The following is a 22,233-nucleotide window of genomic DNA, read 5'->3' as shown; positions in this document are numbered from 1 at the left end:
GGTAAACCGAAACATGTCTTCCATTAAATCTTTTGTGTTATTTTTAAAATGCATTGTATTTTTTGTCAACTTACGTCCATTTGGTTCTATTATCAAAGATTTCAGTTCAAGAAGATTACCAGTTTCTTTATTAAGAAAATATGAAAAGATTACTCTTCGTTTGAACAAAGCCGAATTGGATTTAAATTTTTTACATAATAAAAAATTTATAGTTTTGCACTATATATTGTATAATTGTATTAACAATTATAATTCAACATTTATTTTTTATTATATATAATTATATTATTATAAACTTTCCTATACAAGAAAGACTCTGAGTGCTTAATAAAACAATGTATCATTAAAACCTTTTTACCCTTGTAGCATTTTTCGGAAACAACTCTTTATTTGCTAGAGACCTTTCCATGACAAAATAAATTTATTCATTAAAATTTTTTTTTTAATTAAAAATAATGGCTCTTTATTAATTTTTTTCCTGAGTCAATAGTTTTATGAAAATTAATGTAGAAAAAGCATCAAAGATCTTATAACAAGAGAGCACACTTGGGTGGGGTTGATGGGGATGGAAATGTGAAGTGGGTGGCAGGGGTGTATCCAGGATTTTTTCTGGGTGGGTCGTGATCATAATTTTTTGGACCTTTTCAGTGGGAGACAGGAAAATCTATTACAGCGCCACCAGATTGAAGCGGATGGCAGGCTCAGTTTCAGAATTGCTGGAATTGAGATAGGTTACGTCACGCAATTGGCAAGGTCTTTGGACTCATTGCTGGTATCTCATCAATGCTTTTTCATTTATGTCATTTGTGAAAAGGCCCTAGAAAAAAATGTCTTTGGAAAAAAATGTCTTTGGGAAAAATGTGGACCTTTAAAAATTTGGGGGAGTGGGGTCATACGATCTTCCCGAACCCCATGGCATACACCCATGAGTGGGGAGCTTGTGATTAGGTAAAGGGGGACTAGCTCGCAAAATAAGGCGATTTGAGGTGAGTTTTAAGTTTTGTGCTTGATTTTCTTGGTTCAGATATTTTCATAAGATGGGGGTGGGGGAAAGTATTTTTTGTGGGGAGAGTGTGGCATGCAACCCCTGTGCACCCTTAGATACGCCACTGTTGTGTGCACAATGGCATTGAAAGCTTTCATGGAATTGCACCCTCTACAAAAAAACTAACAAAAAAACTAACAATACTAACAAGTAATTTGAGCACCGTTCGCATTACAGAAAATCCAGTACGTAATTCAGTGAGTGCGCTATCTTTGACAAGCACCAACATAAAGCTGCATCTCATGAGGGTGCTATTGCATTTATGTCGCTAATCATGAATGCCTTAAATGCATAAAACTTTATTTATCATCATTGATCATTATCTATCATATTTCAGATTCAGACAAAGTGCCTTCCTTCACCAGCAGTGCCTTATTCTGTCGATGCATTGTTCCATTCATTTTCATTTTATCTGATGCATCACCTTCGACATCTCCATCATGGTCCAGTGGCTCTGGAATTTGACTTGGGTATTGCATGTATGTATAGTAATGCGCAACAAAACAATATATGACCAGATTGACGATCATCATTAGAGACAACAGGATATAGTAGTATTCTAAGTAACCATCGTTAACTTCATCCGGAAACCACTCATGACCTACAATGATTGGACAATACAGTAATGAATGACAAATATATAATAATACCAAAACATCAAGTATAAAGACAATTGGGATGAGCCCATGCCCTACATTACGCCAAATTTTATGTACCATTATTTTCCCGGTCAAATGGTTATTTTACATTTATAACATAGTGCAATACAAAAACAAGCATGATGAAATGTGAAAAACATACATACAATATAGACCATCCATAAAATTGGCCATCCATAAAAATTATAGGACAATGCTGTCAAATATTCAACATCAAAATTATATTTTTCCCCTGTATAAGCCCACACTCAGCCTGTTTGTGTTCAAGGGAATGGGGCTTACACCAGAGGAACTTTGGTAATAATTGTGTAAAACAATATATCAAATTCAGCTTTTGTAAAATGCAAGGGGTCTTGTCTAATTTCTAACGTACGCAAAATAGGTAAATCTTGCTTAAATGGAAATTGATAACTACGTACAATAAAGTGGTGCGATAGTTGATTACATTACATGGTAGTTAAGATAAGAAGTGTTTTTCTAAGTAGATTCTACTTGTAAATCTAGTTTCTGTTTTATTTTCGTGTGTAATGGGTAGAATCTACAAGTCAAATTTTCCCACAATTTTCCTAATACATTTTATAATATAATTTTATGAGGCAGAAATTTAAATAATATCCATACCAAAAAAAAATATTAGTTTCTCCCTTGTAAAATTCATTTACAGACATATAAACCTTAAAGACTGATAATGTAAGCCTGGCTCAATAATTTCAGGCTTTTGTAAAGAAAATACGTGCTATGAAGCGAAAGGTGTGATTTCAGAGTATTTAGGTTTCAATTTTAGCTTAAACATTCAGTTAAATAGTGCACTGCCAAGTGAACTGAACACAAATTGTTCAGCGTACATATTTCAGCTTTTGTCCTACCTTTCGTTGCTGCATTAACGATGATCACCAGTAAGGAGCCAACGTAACTACCTAGCCCAGAGGTCAAGAGAAACAGTCCCATTACCACGCCTTGTAACACCTTTGGAGACTGTGAATATGCAAACTCCAGGCCTAAGAAATGGCAAGAAATTGATATAATTATGATACAATAAATATGAAAATTTGATAATATTATATTGTGGCAAACCATAACCATAATTATATAATAATGATAATAAAAACATTAAAAAAAATAATAGTAATGATGATAACGATAATGATAATAATAATGGTAATAATGATAATTATGATGATATTCATGTGTCTCATATAAATATTCTCAATGTAGGTATACTAAAACTAATAAACAAATGAAATAAAAATAACTAAAAATACAAAAAATTATCGAAATATTACAAACCAGTGATGCTGGTGAAAGCTTCACTTGCTCCTACTATAAAGTATTGCGGAATTTGCGCAAACACACTCAAATTGGAAGCGTTGTATGTTTTATCCGCCAGGATCTGGTTAAAATATCCGCCATCTTGCATTATGTCCTTCCGGGCAACCTCAACAATGGCGGCCACTGCCATAGACAATGACGCTAAGAACATCCCAAAACCTTGGCAGACATGATGAGAAGAAAATTGTAAATAAAATAAAAATATTTCTAGGGATCATGGAGCTCCTATATGTGCGCCAGGGGTGCTGTGTATTTGATGTCGACGAGTTATCATCGGACAATGGTGTATGCTTGATCGCGGTAGCCATTGGGCTACGTGGGTATTAGCCCCATGGGCATTAAACTCTTCAATACGAACTATTGTAGATAGGATCTATACTGAGTGTTGGGTATGGATGGGATCTATACTTAATATTCAGTATAAATCCTATCTATGCTTAGTATTTAGTATGAACAACAATATGCAGCTTTTCATTTCTGATTTTTGATGTTTTTGTATTTTATTATTTTTAATTTGAACTGATGTTTTAAGTAATGTATACGGCTGTATTGTATAATATTGTATTTTATGAATGTATTTTTAATGTCTTTCCATTCTGTGTTCGATTTTTGATGTTTTAGTATTGTAACGTTTTTTGTATCTGATATGTTTTGAATGTACTTTGAATGTAAAATGTACATTTTATTGTATATAATATTTGAATGTATTTTTATATGCAAGGTATTAAACTTTATCAAGCGTTCAATTTCTTTATTTGGAGATAATAAAGTTGCTGATTCTGATTTACTCATGTTACAAAAGCACATGTTTGCATATGTTTTTACACTGTAATTTTGCAAAACCTTAGCAACAATATCTAATGGGGGTGGGGGCTTAGAGGAAGGGTCCATTATTTTAATGCTACAGGTCTCCCTCCAATTAAAGACTTTGGGACCAGGGTTTTCATGGCCTTTAGCAGCTTTGGTCTTTAAATTAGAATAATAAAAATAAAATATATTTGAGGGACATTTAACTTCCTGAGGTCCTTTACTTTTTCAAACTTAAACTCTATCTGATGTTTTGATGAGGAATTAACAGCAGTTACCAGTTCGGGCTCATGCATATTCATTAGTCCTTGCAAGATTGAACTTTCACTTTGCTAAATGATAATTATTATTATTATCATCATCATTCCTAGCAGCGATGTCCAGCCTTTATTTACGATTGAGACTAAAACTGAAAAACACCTACCAATCCGTTTAAGCTGGGTCAATTTGTAGCCTTTTCTTTCAAGGAATGGATAAACAACGGTGTCCAATATTGGAATCAACAGGAGTAGACTTATGTTATTGAAAAGACTTAGCGATGCAACAGGAAATGTGAAACTATTGTAAACAAGTTTCATTCTCTCTCCTTGAAGAATGTACGTAGTTTGCATCTGAAACAAACAGAGGAAATAATAATTGTTTTATGTTATAATTAAGAAATGAAAGTCAATGGCATTCTTGGTCCTACCAAATGCTCCTTCCACTCCTACATTTTTGTTGTTATCAATGCGATCAGGCTTTTTTGATGATGTGTTGCATCAGAAAAGTTTTTATAGGAATAATGCTTTGCGTTGTCTGACGTGTTAATGTACTGAATGCTCAGTATGTTCCCACATACTTGTGAAAAAAAAATCATGTAAGTGATTCAGGTGGGAATCTAACCCACAACCTCCAGATAACTAGCCTGGGGTCATAACCACTGAACCACCGATCTTGCACTTAGTGGCTAGTGTTAAACCTTGATCCCCGATCAAGCTTGCTATCTTTTGGTTAAGATTAGCTGTTAAATAAAGATGATGGATTGTAAGCGCACTTACCTGAAAGTATATTGTCCAGTACATAATTATACAAAGGAATACCGGTACAATTCTTGCTAAGCATTTCACTTGATCCACATGCTCGCTAAGAAATGATCCGCCATTCTCCTCCTTGGCTCGGTCAAGGCAATTCTCCACTTCCACATCCTTGCTAGTGCCTCCACAACATTTAGAAGATGCTTGCCAAACTATTTTACATATTCTTGAGAGTATACTTCCTGCAAATTTCATAATTCATATTCATAACTTTAATTTAAATAAGAGACTGATAGCAATAAAGGGAACAGGTCTCTGTAAAAGTTACCTATCAGAATAACATATAACATTGTAACAAGAAAAATAGCACAAAAATTACTAGTAATATTTATATGTTATACTTAAGTTTATAAAGTAATCAATAAGGGCAAAAACAAATAGATAAAAACTTGAAAAAAACAAACAAACAAATATGTCATTACAACTAGGAATAAAGTTTAAAAAATTGGTTTTATGGAGCACACACCTCATTTCTTAAATGCATAAGTAGACTCAGTAGCCTAAAAATATTTCTTGAGGATATTTCCCGTACGATTAAAATCGTTAATTATTCTTTATTTCATATAAAGAGATTTTGGAAATCACTTAAGGTCCGATTCGATTTCGAATTATGAAAAGTGTAGGCTGTGGCACTGAGACCTCTGACGATTAGTGCCCAAAATTGTTTACAAAAATGTAATGCAATAATAGCATATTGACTACTATTGTATATTTTCGGAAAATATTTCAGCCGCTCCAAATCTCTTTCCTATTCTTCCTTCTTCCTTTATTCTTTCACAATTTTGCGTTTTTTTCTTTATATTTTTCATAGTTTTATACACTCGCATATTCATTTGTTTTAGGACTGGTCTAGGCTAGACCTTGGCTATCAGTGCCTATTACTATATTATTTAAATATACAATTTTAATAGATAACATGGACATAGTAATTCATACTTAAACAATACATTAAATTTATATATTAATATGATAACGTTAACGAATAAATAACAATAACTAAACCGTGTGCATAGTGTATCACTATTGCAATAAGATTAACATTTTCAATCTTATAATAAATTTTATACAGCCGGTGTTATGTATTGACCTAGGCTACTATGGCTAATGACAGGTACGCTTTCACCATTAAAGGCTTTTTCTATGAATGGAATGACCTAGTACAAAACACGAGCTCCTGTAGACCAAACCCAGTACCGTTACGATTTTAATCGTACGGGAAATATCCTCAAGATGCATTATAGGCCTTAGTGCCGACATAGGACTCAGGTGCAGACTGTGACCTCAGGCATTTTTCTCCCATTCAAAAGCTACACCCTAAACTATTAACCTATATTTTCCTATTTCTTAAACCTACCTACTATGCTATATTCTACCATAAAACTGCCTTATTTCTTACTATTATATACTATCTACTTTGTACACATAAATATTCTAATATTTTAATATTAATAAATAATTTATCAAGTAATTTAGATAATTAATTATTAAATAAGTGATTAAAAAACGAATATATTTTTATGCATTAAAAATTAACGTTGGCCTATTTTTTCATACGCTACAATAAGTAGATGTTGATGCGTACATGCATTAAAGGCTTTTTCTATGAATGGAATGACCTAGTACGAAACACGAGCTCCTGTAGACCAAACCCAGTACCGTTACGATTTTAATCGTACGGGAAATATCCTCAAAATTTGGTAAGAAATTTGGATAAGGAATACTTACCTTCTGGTGGAGTTGTTATATATTTGTTCCTTCCTATTAAAAGAGCCACCGTAGCAAGTAAAATGGAAAATGCTGGGATACTATAGCCCCAAGCAAAGCTTATCTCCTGTTGTATGTAAACAACGACTGAATAAGCAATGGCCGATCCTACATTGATGAACCAATAGAACCTGTCAGTAACAAAATAAGATAATAAAATGGCAATAATTCCAAAAATGACATTACAATAAACAACAACAGCATCGAAATCAGCCTGTTAACATTAACATCATTATTAATAATAATATATTAATAACAACGGGTATAACATTTACAATAATATTAAAAATAATTTTAATAACAATAATTATTTACAATAAATAACATTAGTAACAATTATAATAGTATTAAACATAATTCTAATATGAATAATAATAACAATATACCAAAATAATATTGATAATGAGAATTATCCCTCCAATTAAAGACCACATTTGGAATCAGTGTTTCCATGGTTTTTAGCAACTATGGTCTGTAATTAAAATAATAGAGCCAAACAACATTTGTTAATTTGGGACCACTGAAAAGTGGTCTTCAATTAGAGGAGTCTTTAAATGAGGGAGACATGTATGATATAACCATAGTTTAAAACTTTATTCAGTCAATTGTATAAATCTATACAATGGCTACTATGGTGATCATATCTTGCAATACTTACCAATTAAAGAAAGTTTGTATTGCTCCTTCTCCCAAATCCTCAAGTTGCTGGGCACCAAATGGTCCCACGTTAGATTTAATCCCCCCTGTTCCTACAGCTATTAACGACAGCGCAAATATATAAAATCCTCGCTGTTGATTTAACGTCAGACCAGCTCCACTTTCTAACAGGTTTTCATAGTCAATGGAAATGACAGGCAGAATAGCTGCGCCTGAAAATATTGAAAAATAAATTTTGTTAGTTTTTTATATTTTGAAGATTAATTATAATCTATCATAAGATATGGAAACCTTCACAAATTCACCTAAAACATTGTTTTAACAGACCATCAGTTATTATAGATTTCCAACAAGACACCAAAAATACAATTCATTTTGAAGTACAGGAATTATATATTTATGTGATTAATTTGGTAAAGAAAATATTTAATTGTTCTAATTTTGAATTTAAAGCTAATTAAAATATGGAACTTTATTATTCAAGTTTTGTACCTTACCAGATGGATTTTTCAAAACTTGAAAACATTAAAAACAAGTTAAATTTTTTCAAAGTTCCTCTTTAAAAATATTAGTATGATGTACAGTATGAAAAAAGCACTTATATAATTAATGAATTTTATACTAATAAATTTAAGGTCAAGTAAAAAAAAATAGTAGTTTCCCGGGAGAAAGGAGAATGAGGGCAATTTTGTTTAACTCCGAAATGGCAAATCCAAGATGGCCGATGGGAAATACTACTATTTTCTCATTTTTTCCAAGTAGACACATTTAAAGCAAATAAAAGATGCACTAGACATGATTCATAGCATATGTATTGAGTTTTAATTCATAATAGTTCAAATGAAATTCACCCTGGAACATCTCCCCAACCTTGAACGATCAAGAGAAGAATTTTACTGATGCCTGTGAGTCAGCCAGATTTTTGTACATTTCATAAAATAATGGAAATAAAAAATAAATAAAATTGGTGAGGCAGAGAAAATGGATGCATGAGGCGACAAGAAACTAGTAATTTTTTTTATTTGGCCTTAGCTTCCGGGTTGACAATTTACCAACAAAAATGCATGGTGTGAGAATACATACAAAATAATAAATTGTCACTGTTTATTAGTGAAGTATGTAAGGGATCATCATTTTTATGCATTGTCATGAGAAAACAGGGAGGATGATAATCGGGGAAAAATGGATGATCCCTATAAGCTATGCTATTTAGACTAGATTAAAAGGCTAGACACTGATTGGTGACCATATGCTCCAGTTATCCTTTTTATTTTGTTACATACCAGCACAGAAAAATGGAGGGGTTATTGCACTAGATAAATTATATAAGTAATTATGACCTTTAAATAATTATGTAAGTCAATTGTTCTAATCCAATCCAAACTTTGAATTATAAAGTGCATTATACAAAGTCTTAATGCACAAATTTGAGTGCTTAAAAGGAAAAAAAAGAAACAAAGGTAACAAAGGGAGAAAACAATAGAAAAGGGAAGAAAAAGCAAATAACAGAAGAGAGAACAGAAAACCAAAAAATAAAAGCAAAACACAGAAAGAAGACATCAAATGGAACTGAAAAGGTAACTCATTTTGAAAGTGGGTGTGATCGAGATAACAATACCCCAGGGGGGTCAGCAAAATTTCTGTGTTCTAGACGCCCGAAAATAGCCTCTATGTATTTTCAGAGAATGTAGGTCACGCAAGAGTGATTCCGTTCTAGCATCGCGTCATTGCACAAACTGAAAGCTCCCTATTAAAAATACTTTGAACTCTGAACTTTGAAATGCTTTGCGACATTGATCCCTGCCAGACATTATTCCCGATTGTCACATGCGGTATCAGGGGCAGCACTAGCAGGGGTTATGGGGAGCAAAGGACCCCCCTGCTGGGGACCTCTAGACCTCCTACTTGGATATCCCTGTAGGGAAATTTCCATCAGGGTCGTTGGGGTAAAATCAAATCTTGAGCACCGAAAGTACAATTCAAGCATGACTTACTATACTAAGCTGTCAAAATTTTAGGAATTAAAAACTGTTTAGAGCAAGCGGTGCTCCATATGTGCGAGGTGTTGTATACTATTGAGATTGCTATGGGTGCAGTGGTGTGCCAGCTCTTCCCCGACAGAGGGCTGGTACCTCCCACAGGGGGTAAGTACCCCCGACAGGGGGACTAGTACCCCCAACATCCTTTTTAAATACAAAACACAAAATTTTATTATCTTTTAATAAAAAAAAGATTCCCCGACAAATTAAATTTTTTCTCCGACTGGGTGGGGCCTATGCTTCTCCCACAATGGGGGAGTTTGGACCTCTCGTCGGGGAATTTCTGATGCCGCCCTGGTATTTCCGATCCTTTTCACTTTTTTTTTAGAAGGAGTACAGGTAGTTACAATGTAGCTCCCCAATTATTCAGTAACATACAAGTAGCAAAAACATGTTTTTTTTAGAACTGAAAGTTACTAGTTTTTAAATAGTTTAAATGAGCTATTCAATATTTTGATTAAATTTTTGAGAATGTTTCTGACAGACATTATATCTTTTAAGGTACATTTTATGCAAACAAAATCAGAAAATACCCAAAAAATTCAATAAAAAGTCTTGAATAGCTCATTTAAAAGTATGAAATAACTTCAAACCTATAAAAAGATATTAAAATTTTTGCTTATTACCAACCAGCCAAAATTTAATCAAAAACCTTAAATAGATAAAATAAGTTATACAAAAATCTACCAGCCAATTTAAGGATTATGTAAAAGAGCAGAGGTACTGTATTTACTTAGCTGTTTGATAGGAAAATTTGTTTCATATTCAAATTTTTATGTAAACTTACTAATACATAAATTAAGTTATTTCAATATTGAATTGAATTTTTCAATTTTTTTTAGCTTGTGACACACATGGCATCTTTATAACAGAAACTGAAAGCTAACAAAATCAATGTCCACTTAACTTAAAAACGTACAGTAATATCTTACCAATTCCATAAAAAAACAGAAAAAAAAGTGTTGTTTTAAGCTTCCCTAACAACGAGTCGCTCACAAGCCCACCAAGCAGAGGTAGGGTGTATACAGTCCCGGTCCAAATGAGTGATATCACCGAAGCATCCTCACTATCGTAGCCTAGCTCTATCGTCAGGTACAGAATGAGATTGGCACTTACGCTATAATAGGTAAGGCGTTCACAAAGTTCACAAATCAGGATGCAAATTATCACAAACCGTTGATTCTGCAAGGGGCTGATTTTCTGTAGATTATTATTAGTCTTTGAAAAACATCTGGAATTTGGTAGAAGTAGTGACTTCTCATTGGTGGATTTTACACTCATATTTCCAGCACTTTCTCTTTGTTGATTATTTTTTACGCAGTTGGTACTGTATATAAAACCATTGTAATTTTAATTACTAACTGCTCAAGGATTCTCAATAATTTGATCTCATACAGTACTATATATTGCACTCAATACCAGCAACATTATTAGGTGATAAGCATTTTTACTAATTCCCTGATTCCTAATTACTGTATATTAAAAAAAAAATGACTATTACATAATGCCAGAATCTTTTATATACCGACTACATAGATTCCTGGCATTTGATTGGTTAAAACCTGGAAGCGGTTGACGATCGCTCTGCTGCACATTGTCACCGGTAGACTAGGAATAACAATGGAAGATTGTTTATTCCAGATTTAAACTGGTTGATGAACATGAGAAGTGTATAGTGAGTGAGTTCGGCAGCCAGTGATAATACGAAAAAACAAGTTAAGTATGCCGTCCGAATATTTGAAGAATATCTTGAAACCACAAACTGTAATTTACCGAGTTATCAAACGCAGGCCTCGATGAATTGCTAGCGAAGTTCTACTACTACTAGTCCTAAGGCCCTAGCCTAGGCTTCTTCACGACTCAAGAACAGGGAATCTATGTAGTGGTATATAAAACAAAATATTTACTGGGATTTTAATCAGGTCATAGCTCAAATTAAAGCCCTTGGTGATCTGGAGGCTGTACTATTTCCCTCGACTTCATCTCGGGACACAGTACAGCCTCCAGATCACCTCGGGCTATAATTTGAACCATGCCCCTCAACCCAGTAAATATTTGTATAATACTATATGAACACCAAAAGGTCCACTGATTAATCTCCGATAAGAAAGTAGACTGAAAGTAGTATGAAAGTATTCATACTCGAGTATTGAAATGCACGCCATCATGTTGGGATGGCGTGCATTTTAATACTTGGAGTATGTATTATACTTTCTTATATACACATATATGAAGGATTGAAACTACTGTGAATTTTAAAAAAAGTGTTTGTTAACCACGTTTTATGCACCTGGGGGTTTTCTGAGACTGGAGCCCTTTTCAGTCCTGGTCGCCAAATTTAGGGGCCTCTTTAATCCGTCACTGCATATAATATCCTACAGTCAATGTCAGAGACACATTATGCTTTTATGTATCTTTTGGGTCAGGGTGCTAGATCTATAGGACCGCAACGTCAGAGCGCATAGGCTGATGAATTCTGTGATGTCACAAGTTTTCCATTTTTTTTTTGGCACATCAATTTTCACAAAACACTAATGTACTTACCTATGAAGTAAATCAATAGACCACCAAAAATTCCATTAAATCTTCCCGAGATTGAATCCGCAACCCAACCTCCCGCCACAGGAAGGAAATAAGAAGTCCCGGAAAACACTAGACTCACAGTAACAGCATCAGCACTGGTGTAGCCAAGTGTGTTTGTGCAGTACACCACTAGGTTGGCGACAACACTGTAGTAAGTTAGCCTTTCGCACAACTCACAGCACAATATACACAGTACTATTTTCATGCGTCCAGAGTTGATAATAGATACCTCTTTTTCATCCTCATTCTCTTCGACCTTCACGCTACCCTTCTTAAGGATTAATGGCGCCCTCTCCGAGTCCACCTCCATGATTGGCAAATATCGGATGAACTCTGCTACATAGATCTACATGACATACGCAACCTGTTGAGGAACAGATTAAGAACAAATTAACAGTAAGAACTAGTTAGCTGCAGTATAAACAAATAGTAGTACCGTAGTGAAAAAATTATATTTTTTGCCAATAAGCACACCCGCCACCATGAAAAAAATGAAATGAAGTTTTTTTACTTCTTATTGCATCCGTCTCTACCTTGAAATCTCTTCAAAATAAGATATGTATATTTCTTCCTAATTATATACATTTAAAGCATTTTTATTACTACACCGTTTACTTCACCAATACAATTTTATTTTTATTTTCTCCTCCATTTATTTTTGGCAAAACTATTTGCTAAATAACAAAATTATATTTTTATTTTTTTCCGCCCTCCTCTGATGATCTTTATAAAAAATATGATGAAGCCCCACTGACTGGGACGAAAGTTTGTGAAATAAAATCTATTGTTAGTCAAAAAAGTGCGACCTACATATTTTTCATTTGTATCAGACTAGTAGGCCTAATATACAACTACTGAACTACTTTCAATGTTAATTGAATCATTAAAAGTTTTGTTTATTGGTTATAACTAATAAAATAGTAACTAACACCATAAAATGTATGGCACACACAGACTAATAATTGATGGCTGTACTCGCAACTAGTATCGGATTGTTGATGCCACAGTAAAAATCAAAGAACTGTACGCATACTCTATGTTCGCGAGCAGAGATGTGCATCCTTTTTGTTGAATTGCCTTGGTATGCCCATATATAATCATGATGTGCCTATATATGGTCATGTTGTGATGTCATCATGACCATATTTAGGCATGTTATATGTTTTTTTCAAACAATATTTGATAGTCTGGACAGGGCTTCAGGCCAATTAAAAAAATATCTCATGAAAAAGGAAAAATTTCAAGCTTTTCCAGCTAGTTCGGTTGATTCGTTATGCTGATACCACCAAACATAATGCATAGCAAAATAAGAGAAATATGAAAACTTATACTACAGCAAATAAGGATTAAGTATATTGTTAAAAAATGAAAACTTGAGGAAAAAATGGAAAAATATTTTAAAAGTTATAAAAATTGAGGCAATAGCAATTATTAGAAAATTATCTATTTGTTTATATCATATAAATAATATATACACAAACATACATATATATATATATATGTATATAAGTACATATATGTATATATAAGTGTATATATATATAGATAGATTAAAAGGCAAAATATACTGAAAAACAACAAGGCTGCAGGGAAACAATGACTGGATCTCAGTAGAATACAAAATAAAAGCAGATACAGAAGTAAAACAACTGCATAGGTTGACATTGGACACAAAATAAATTTCAGACAAAGATTTTCAACACACCTGTGTCCTTCCTCACCGCTGGTCATATGATATATAATTATATAAGCCTATTGTTATGATTATACCACCACCAGAAAGTTCAGAGGGGAAGCAAGCTGAAACGGCGACCAATGATTTTATAATATTGTTTATTCTTCCTTATCGCAAAGCGAAATTCAGCCCAACTGTGCAGCAGCTTTAATGATTATAGAGTTCCTTGAACTTGCAGTTCCCAAGCTTACTGTCTTAGCACTGACACCGCGAATCAAATAAACATGATTTAATTAGTAAATTCGATGGGATGGAATTTATATTCCTAGCAATTTAAAATACAAATCCTACTCACGATTTATTTACGACACACACTTCCATTAGATATGGTTAGATACACAAATGAAATCATCATTGTTATTACTGATCGAAGGCTACACTCACGAGAGCGGAAAGGTAAATAGAAATCATCACGTGAAATGCTGCGTAACCACAAAAATATATCGGAAAGTTTTCATGAATAGCGAAACTTATCGGCAGTACGCCCACTTTCATTAGCCTTTGGTAACCATTCGTCTTTGTAGAACCACTAACAACATTCAGACATAATTATGTCATCGTAATCATAAATTTAGCCTCGACTCGAGTGTGGTGATTGTATTAATACAATGATAAAATAATAGTAAATAATAATGATAAAACGGCATACAATCGAGTTAACTGACTTGGAAAAATCTAAAAATAAAAGTTATTTACTGAACAAATAATATTGTAACAGACTTAAAAACTTCCTCTTGTCTTGGATCATGGACTGAGCAATGCGTCATTACGGTTAAAGGTCATAGATTTTTGGATTGCGCGAATTTCACTCCAATGGAAAGAATGTGCAATGCGCCTAGAAAAAGAATGATCGAAGCTTTCTCAAGTTAAAGCAAAGCATCGATGAGTAGAGGCAGAACTTGTGAAATTGTAAGTAAGCTTTCCTCTAGCCTTAATAAGATGTTAAAACATGTATAAATGTATAGGAAGAAATGACTTGTTCGTTTCAGACTGGGTGGAGGAGAGTAAACATTCGGATTCGACGAGTAGGCTAGGTAGAATAAGAAGGCTTGGCTGTGGTATTTTCAGCATGAGAAGTTAGCCGAATTCGTGCATTTGTACAGGCGCGTAGGGCCCTAGGCCTAGGCTAGGAAGGCGGCCTAGGCCTAGGAGACTAGGCCTAGTCTGGTCAACCGGCTCTGCCTTTGCCCAATCTGAATAGGCTAGCTAGCGAAAGTATTTAACTACCCAGGCCTCGGCCTAGGCGTAGGCCTACTTTTCCTATAAATTTTTCAATTGTGGCCAGCCAGCTAATGTCAAAAAGTCAGGCATATTGATAGGCCTAGGCCTAGCCTCCTTAGTAAGCTTCAAAATTTGTGGTAGGCCTAGGCCCCTAGTTTTAAAAATAATTATGTATTGTTATGTTAAAATTGGTATTGGAGTAATAAAAAAAGTTCAAGAAGTTACAACAATAAGCAATTTATTATATAAAAGTCAGATTGGGTAATTTTATACATTTTTAATAAAATTTAAAAATACCAAAATTAAGTGATAACCTATTATTAAAGGATTATTTGCAATTTTGTTAGAGAACAATATATATAAAATATGAAGTTGGAAATATCACGAAAAGCATTAAATTAGGAAAAATAGTAATTAAAATTTCAGAAAATATAAAAAATGTAAAACTTATTGAAAACATTGGATGGATATGAAGTTTTAAGTATCATGAATTGCAATTTTGTTAATATATTTTTGGTTTTGTTTATCATTATTGCCACTCAACTGTAGCTGTCATGAAAACTGCATCTCAATCATATGAATAACAAAGTTTATCAGTATCTGTAATTAGTTTTAATTTATCAAGTTTAAAGATTTTTTAATTAATTAATGCCCAACTTTAGTTTCAATTTTTTATCAACTTTTTAAATTCTATGAAATTTTTATTTGAATAAAACTTTACAAGGTCTAGCCTTGTCTTATTCACAGTATCTTTTGTCAATACCCACAGATACAGACTTTATACTTACCAAGCCTGTTGATTAGATAAGCTGATGTCGGAGGCATTGAGTTGATTTCTGACAAAGCCAACAGTACCAGAATTAATATATTTTTTCTCAGTTGAGGGTGTGTCCTTCAACCAAGCTGGAGATACCAGGCCAACACCCGTTTTGCCAAGAAAGACTCGATTTTAAAAATTGTGGTAACGCACCACAAAGGACTACTGACATTTCAAAATGCAACATATCAAGACAGTGTTAACACAAAGCCGACAATTGGCCAATGTAAATAGGACGTTTTGGCCTCGGCATTGTGCCGTAAGACTTCAGTTACCTCGATATTTTGTGGCTCCTGTTGCCACGGAACCTTTTCTTAATGGTAGCAGTTCAAATTATGTTGAGGAAATGTACATGTCTTGGTTAGAAAATCCACAAAGTGTACATAAGGTAGGTACAAACTTGACTTAAGAAAGCCTAAATTCGGGCACTCGCTGCCGGCCCATGCGATTCTTTAGAGAACACAGCCCCATAATGCGCGTGCAACTGATCAATTTAATGACAATCGGCAGACAGCATTGCATTGTCTAACGTTTTTAGGGAGCGGAGTTGGATTCGTCGTACTGCTGTCACATGACACAGTGAGTACCCGGATTAATAAACATTTAAGTGGGAGTGGTTGTTGCAGCAATTGCGAATCAGGTTCTGAATATAAAGTTCAGAGTGTCAAACTTCTTTGCTATGCATTTTGCTCATGTCCTCAGGCAAGGCACTATTACCTATTAACTATTGGTTGTCTCCACAGTCAAAATGGGTACCTGATAGTTTTCAACCTTACTGCATATTTATAAATCAGTACCTTCATTGACTTTACATATAACATACATTATATTTCATTTGTGTTTGATCCAGGTATTGGGATAATGAAACCCTACTCGGATTGCGTCGTACAATGCAACCCAACCAAACGCAATTTATCATCGGGAGCAGTGTTAGGTTGTCGTGAGAATATTAGACATGTTCATTATTCTACGACGCTACTATCCCCGACGCAGACCCATCACGTCAGTTTTTAACTCGCACAGATCTGTAACGACAACAAATCACATAGGGGCTGCGTCGGGCAATGCTGTCTGAGTTGGCCTTAAGATTCAGCACATAGAGACCTTGCTTTGGGTTATGTGCTATTAATAGCATAAATGTTTGTAATATTTTTTCTTAATTTTGTATATTTTTTTAAAATTTTGTATCCTTGAACACAAGAGTGACAGTTTCCTGAGATCATTCAGGCCAACCAGCATATAATTGACATTTTGAATTGTCAATCAAACTTTCCAATCACAAGTTATTGCTAGGGCCGCTATTAAATTACACATGTCCTATAGCACAGATCTATATTATTGCATTCAATATTATTTACCTCCTTTTATGATTCTGGCTGAAGAGAGTTAAATATTTAATGACAGAGTTGACATGCTACAGTAAATGTGACAGGCAATGCCACTAACCTCTGACCCTTCAATTCAAAAGCGCAATTCATTACCATTGTACTAAATCCATCTGTTTTGATATTTGTTTTTAACAAAACTATGAATGAAACAAGGCCTCCTTAAACCTATTTTTTAAATTTTAATAATCGGATTCATATTTTGAAAAAGTAAAATGCCATTTTCTTTAACTTCATTTAACTTAAGCTTGATAAACTGCAAAGACCCGAAGCTCTTTATCAATTTAGCAATACAGTAAATTACTCTAGGCGTAATTTTCATTGTCATACATTTTCTAATCATATTGAAGACCCGAAGCTCTTTATCAATTTAGCAATAGATTACTCTAGGCGTAATTTTCATTGTCATACATTTTCTAATCATATTGATATTTATATCACTCATCTGGGCTCACGCTAACCGATCGCCAAGTCGCCGTGTACGGAAACTACTTTGGATTGGTGAAAAAATAACGAACTGCTTTAGCCATTTAAAATTTTAAAATACTTGCTAAAATACATCTTTTTTTTTCATTTGAGCTCCAAAATCATGGTCAAGTTGTTTTGCGAGTTTGCACCTCCTCAACTGATCATCGAGGCTCCTCCACTTCACCATCGCACCCCTTATCAGCACCCCCGCTTGTAGACTCCTAGATACGCCACTGCTCTTCGTGAACTTACTATGGATTTTTTTCTGGTACCCTGACCAAGGCTCTAGTCAGCTCGGAATACATTTAATGATTTTTAAAGATTTTTCGTCAAATTTTGGCTATAGACAGATTCAATTGGCTAAAAAAAAGTTGTTGAGTATAGCCAATTGATATTTGTAGACCCGACACACAAGAAAATGGAACCGGATCAGTGAAACTTTCCGGACTGCCAATCAAATTTGACAGCTAACCAATTACTTTAGAGCATGTTATTTAATAGCCAGGAATACATGATTGTCTCACTCAAGTAATAAACTGTTGAAGGTCCTACGCAACAGTATCCAAAATGGTGGGGCTTTGTGAAAAGATCAATGTACAGTAACAGTTGAAATATGTTGAATTTTAAGCATTCAGGTTTCAGTAATTGTACACCTGTATGAATTAAATTCCTGTCGTCATTGGTTAATCTTGCATTTCTTGTCTTTATTATTATCGTACAAAAGATAGTACATAAAGCCATTATCCAATGAGAAATGATGTATGTCATGAAGACTTACAAAGTACAATTATCAAATTCTGAATAATAAATAGGATGAAACATCACTATCTAATAGTTAACCATGTATTTGGTTATGGTTGCCAATGTGTGTTTGTGCTGAACCATGGAGATCCTTTGGTCCCCAGCTCTATTCTATCCGCTACAGTACTCTCCTTGTGTTTTTTAAGCCGTTGGTCCTATGTTTACAGTAAAGACCCATACAGTGTGCATGTTGAAGAACACAGTACACCCCTGGGAAAAGATTGAAGGTTGTCTTCCTGTGTACTGCCCAATTTACCACCAGAAGGATCCCACTAGGAACAACAAATTGTCTGTCTTAAAATCATGAATTTGTATAGTATAAATTAGAACCATTTGCCTTTTCTTTTCCTGGATTTGTAATCTTTTTACTTTTATAGTGAACAGTTTGTTACTGATCTAAAATCATTCACTCAGTTTGTTATTATTGTAGTTTCACATTGAAAAAATACACATTGTGTTGTGTTGCAATTTAGATACAGTAATGTATGGTCATACAGACTAGAATTTTTTTGTTTTATGTTTGTATAAATAATGCTGAGGACTAAAAAGACAAGAAAATAAACAATTTTTTTCCTAAATACTGTATTAGTTTTCAAGCATCAGTTGTCCAAGGAATTAATCACTTCCTTATGATGGGATTTAAGTCAACATCACTCATCATCTGGTGTCCTCCAGTTTACAGGAAGTGATCATTGCAGTTTCTTGCATTTGTCCTTTCATATTTAATTCCCTATTTAATACTTGTTAATATTTTGCTGTACTTGAAAAGAAAGTATATTTTAGTTGATTGTTTTACTGTACTAGGATCCTTGCATTTTAAATATTGATTTTGATAAATAGTCACGCCTCGAATTTGGGGATTTTATGGGCAAGGCCAAATGGCCTCTTGTATGACATGATTTTGAAAGGCACCAAGGCCAAATAGAAAGGCACCAAGGCCAAAAAAAAAGTATAAAAGGGCACCCAAGGCAAAATTTGTGTTGTTGTTCAGTCCATTGTCATCGGAGAGGAAGCCACAACTCCAAAATGGCTGCGATGACGTAAGATCGCCCAAAGTTAGCTGTGCAGCAAGCACATGTTTACAACAAAGGCTGTATTCGACTGGTCGTTCTTCGTTAAACCACGCCCACCTGCGCAGCGGTAACATCCTACTCAACGAAGACGACCAGTCGAATAGAAAACTTGTAAATACTCGACAAAACAAAATGGCTGTATAGTTACCACGATACACGTTGCGTAATCAAGATTGCTTCAACTTGTGGTATGAGTTTTTCATAAAAAAATATTTTCATCCAGTTTTTTTTTATTCTGTTTGTCTACAATAATTTTTTGACTCCATGTGGGTAAATATTATAATGTTTATTTTATGAAATTTAATCTAAGTTATATTAACGCAAATGTTGTTAATAAAAAATCACCAATCGTCCATGTTTCTCTTTGGTCACGTGGATAACTTAACGCTGATTACCGCACTCTGGTTTACGTTAATTTTCGTTGTCAGCGAAATGTATTTAACGAACCAGTCGAATGAAAATAATAATCAACGAAAATTCTTTCCAACGAAATGAACCAGTCGAATGAGCCCATGTTTTGCAATAACCGCAAGAGTAGGACGCATGCGCACACAACGGTAACCGCAAAAACAACACACATGGAAATTCTCTCATGTTCTGTTCTGTCACTGCAACCTAACCTGGGCTAGCTATGGCGACCTACATTTTTGGCTTTCGTGTTTTCTTTCAAGATTTAAACGTTCTTACTTAGATTTATTTTTTATTGTCAAATGATCTATATCATGCATCGTGAGGGCACCGAGGCCAAGGCTTCAAAAGGGCAGGCAAGTAGTGTCCGTTGTCGTGCTTCATTTTCAGGGGCACCAATGCCAACTGGGATGGCACCGTCGGCAATGGCCGCGGTAAAATTCGAGGCCTGAATAGTAGGCCTAATTTTGATATTTTATGGTTTTAGAAATTTTAGTAAAGATACTAAAGTACAAGTAACATGGGGCCCAGGCATTAATTTATTTAAATAATACTAGCAGTTTTTAACAGAAAGTAGAATGCTGTGAGTATGCAGTTCATGTAATGCATGTTAGTAAGTCATCTTAATTTAGATACCTAGGTACGTGAAATGATATATTTATTAATAAATTACTAATAATTACCCCTTTTACACTGCCAAGGCAAAATAAACCCGTGCTATTTCTGGAGTGATCTCGGGTGCATTTCCCATTTACATCGAACGAAAAAGTCTGAGTTGCTTCCACTTCACACCGGCAACGAACACCGATTCAAATACCGCCTTCAATTTCTGTTGCGATGGTGATCATCACTTCGCTCGAGTTCCTTATTAGTTCGTTATTGAAGGAATTTATATGCAGATTCTTTTTAAATTATGCGAATTAAATCAGCAGTTTTTATATCAAGTCTATACCGGAGCGCAGGGGGTTTAATTTGAAAAGTGTCTAGGCCTAGCCCGTTGCTAGCAAAATTTAGGCCTACCTGACCGCAGATGTTTACACCAACCACAACGCGAGAGTTTCAAGCCCGGGTATTGCAAAATCCTGGGTTGCGTCCAGAGTTTTGCTTGCAGCCCGTGTAAAAGGGGTAAATGACAGTTGAAATTATTGCGCCTTTAAAATGAGCATCTCATCTCATTAAAGCAAAGATAAAGCACTTATTGTACCTGTACAGTACATAGACATTTGGAAAAGCATTACAAATTATGCTGTCTGTATGAGTTTTTTTTCATTACTCTAAATAAATATAATGAATTCATATTTTTAGGCCAGATAAAATTGTTAGTTTCACGTCTAGGCATTGAATTATTTTTCGGTGAGAGTAATTTTCTATTTGCTTTTTACTATTCTATACTACTACATTGTAGTGGTAAACAGTGTGGTAAATATTGAAGATTGTTTTTTTGTAGGATTTGACACAATCTTTCAGAATGTCATTCTTTTTATTTTCCATGGAAAAATGATTTAATTGGCCTTAATTTTAGCTATGTACCAAGTACTGAAATAGAGTACATTCATTATGTGATTATATCATGATACCAATGTACAGTATCTAAATTTGATGTTATAAAACAGAAACTCTATTGATAATTCAAAGTCCATGAGCAAGATAGAACATACAGTGATAAAATGGCTGAGATGTACAGTAATGTGGTGGTTAATATGTCTTAACAACTTGTGCTGTCAGTCACCATGTACAAACCTTTTTTTTAATGGCCAAGTGCCAGAACATTGGAAAGTAAGATCGCTAGTTGCGCAATAATCAAGCTGTCGTCGCTAGGATTATCATTGTGAAGATATGTTTCCTAGAAGTGCTGTGGGCTATTGATGGCTCAGGTGTAAGAATTCAATTATTGTCCGTTAAAAATACTAATGTTCAGAACCTCTGTGCCCTTGTTAAATTAATTAAGCTGGTTCATTGAGATAGTGAGTTGTTCAGGCCATGAATTTGACTATCTATTCATTTGTAGATATCACAGATCACTGGCCAAATACTTTAGCCTTAACTATTATGGGAGTTGTGCATTATTAATTAGTAAAAGTGGAAAAAGTGTCCAAATGCCCTCATAGCTACCAATGGTATGTTGAAATTTTTTTGAGGTAGAAATATCAGATTTTATGGTTTAAATGACTCATATTTGTTGTTTGGGCGATATTCATACACAGTATGTTTTTTGGACAAATAATGTTAATCTTAAGCGTTAACGACCAGACAGAGGAGAAAATAAAAATGAAATTTTATTGGTGAATGTAAAATAGGATGGTTAAGTGCTTCAAGTTTATATAATTAGGAAGAAATATACATATCTTTGGAGATTAGCCAATTTTTAT

The 22,233-nt window shown here is 34.2% G+C and overlaps 2 protein-coding genes across 5 annotated transcripts in view; one reads left to right on the top strand and one right to left on the bottom strand.

Moving 5' to 3' along the window:
• Positions 1-751: 751 nt before the first annotated feature.
• LOC117121840 (solute carrier family 15 member 4-like) lies at positions 752-14,190 on the bottom strand. Of its 2 annotated transcripts, none has more exons than XM_033267219.1 (9): positions 13,987-14,190; positions 11,918-12,320; positions 7,336-7,546; positions 6,639-6,808; positions 4,878-5,095; positions 4,265-4,451; positions 2,992-3,192; positions 2,571-2,702; positions 752-1,646 (listed from the first exon to the last, which is right to left on the bottom strand). In XM_033267219.1, exons 2-9 carry the CDS (start codon positions 12,264-12,266, stop codon positions 1,372-1,374), a joined length of 1,743 nt encoding a protein of 580 aa, XP_033123110.1. In that variant the 5' UTR covers positions 12,267-12,320; positions 13,987-14,190; the 3' UTR covers positions 752-1,371. The 2 variants fall into 2 exon arrangements, with proteins under 2 accessions (XP_033123110.1, XP_033123111.1); XM_033267220.1 differs by lacking the exon at positions 13,987-14,190 and adding an exon at positions 13,662-13,910.
• Positions 14,191-14,453: 263 nt separating this feature from the next.
• Positions 14,454-22,233, top strand: part of LOC117121839 (2-oxoglutarate dehydrogenase, mitochondrial-like) — a 63,144-nt gene continuing 55,364 nt past the window's right edge. For all 3 annotated transcript variants that reach the window (XM_033267218.1, XM_033267216.1, XM_033267217.1), the window contains exons 1-2: positions 14,454-14,600; positions 15,682-16,117. In XM_033267218.1, coding sequence (XP_033123109.1) covers positions 15,908-16,117 — 210 coding nt within the window. In that variant the 5' untranslated portion in view covers positions 14,454-14,600; positions 15,682-15,907. The remainder of the gene's footprint in view (positions 14,601-15,681; positions 16,118-22,233) is intronic.

The sequence above is a fragment of the Anneissia japonica genome, unplaced genomic scaffold (assembly GCF_011630105.1).
Source record: "Anneissia japonica isolate Jap-2015-1 unplaced genomic scaffold, ASM1163010v1 scaffold2392_len1475705_cov187, whole genome shotgun sequence".
NCBI classification, from domain to species: domain Eukaryota; kingdom Metazoa; phylum Echinodermata; class Crinoidea; order Comatulida; family Comatulidae; genus Anneissia; species Anneissia japonica.
This window is presented reverse-complemented; position numbering and strand designations above follow the sequence as displayed.

Excerpts from the sequence above, each read along its gene's own strand:
- LOC117121840 (XM_033267219.1), bottom strand. The coding sequence starts at position 12,266 with ATGGAGGTGGACTCGGAGAGGGCGCCATTAATCCTTAAGAAGGGTAGC. Across the intron at positions 4,452-4,877 it reads ACTGGACAATATACTTTCAG|ATGCAAACTACGTACATTCT; the intron begins GTAAGTGCGCTT and ends TGTTTGTTTCAG. Across the intron at positions 2,703-2,991 it reads AGCTTTCACCAGCATCACTG|GCCTGGAGTTTGCATATTCA; the intron begins GTTTGTAATATT and ends GCCATTTCTTAG.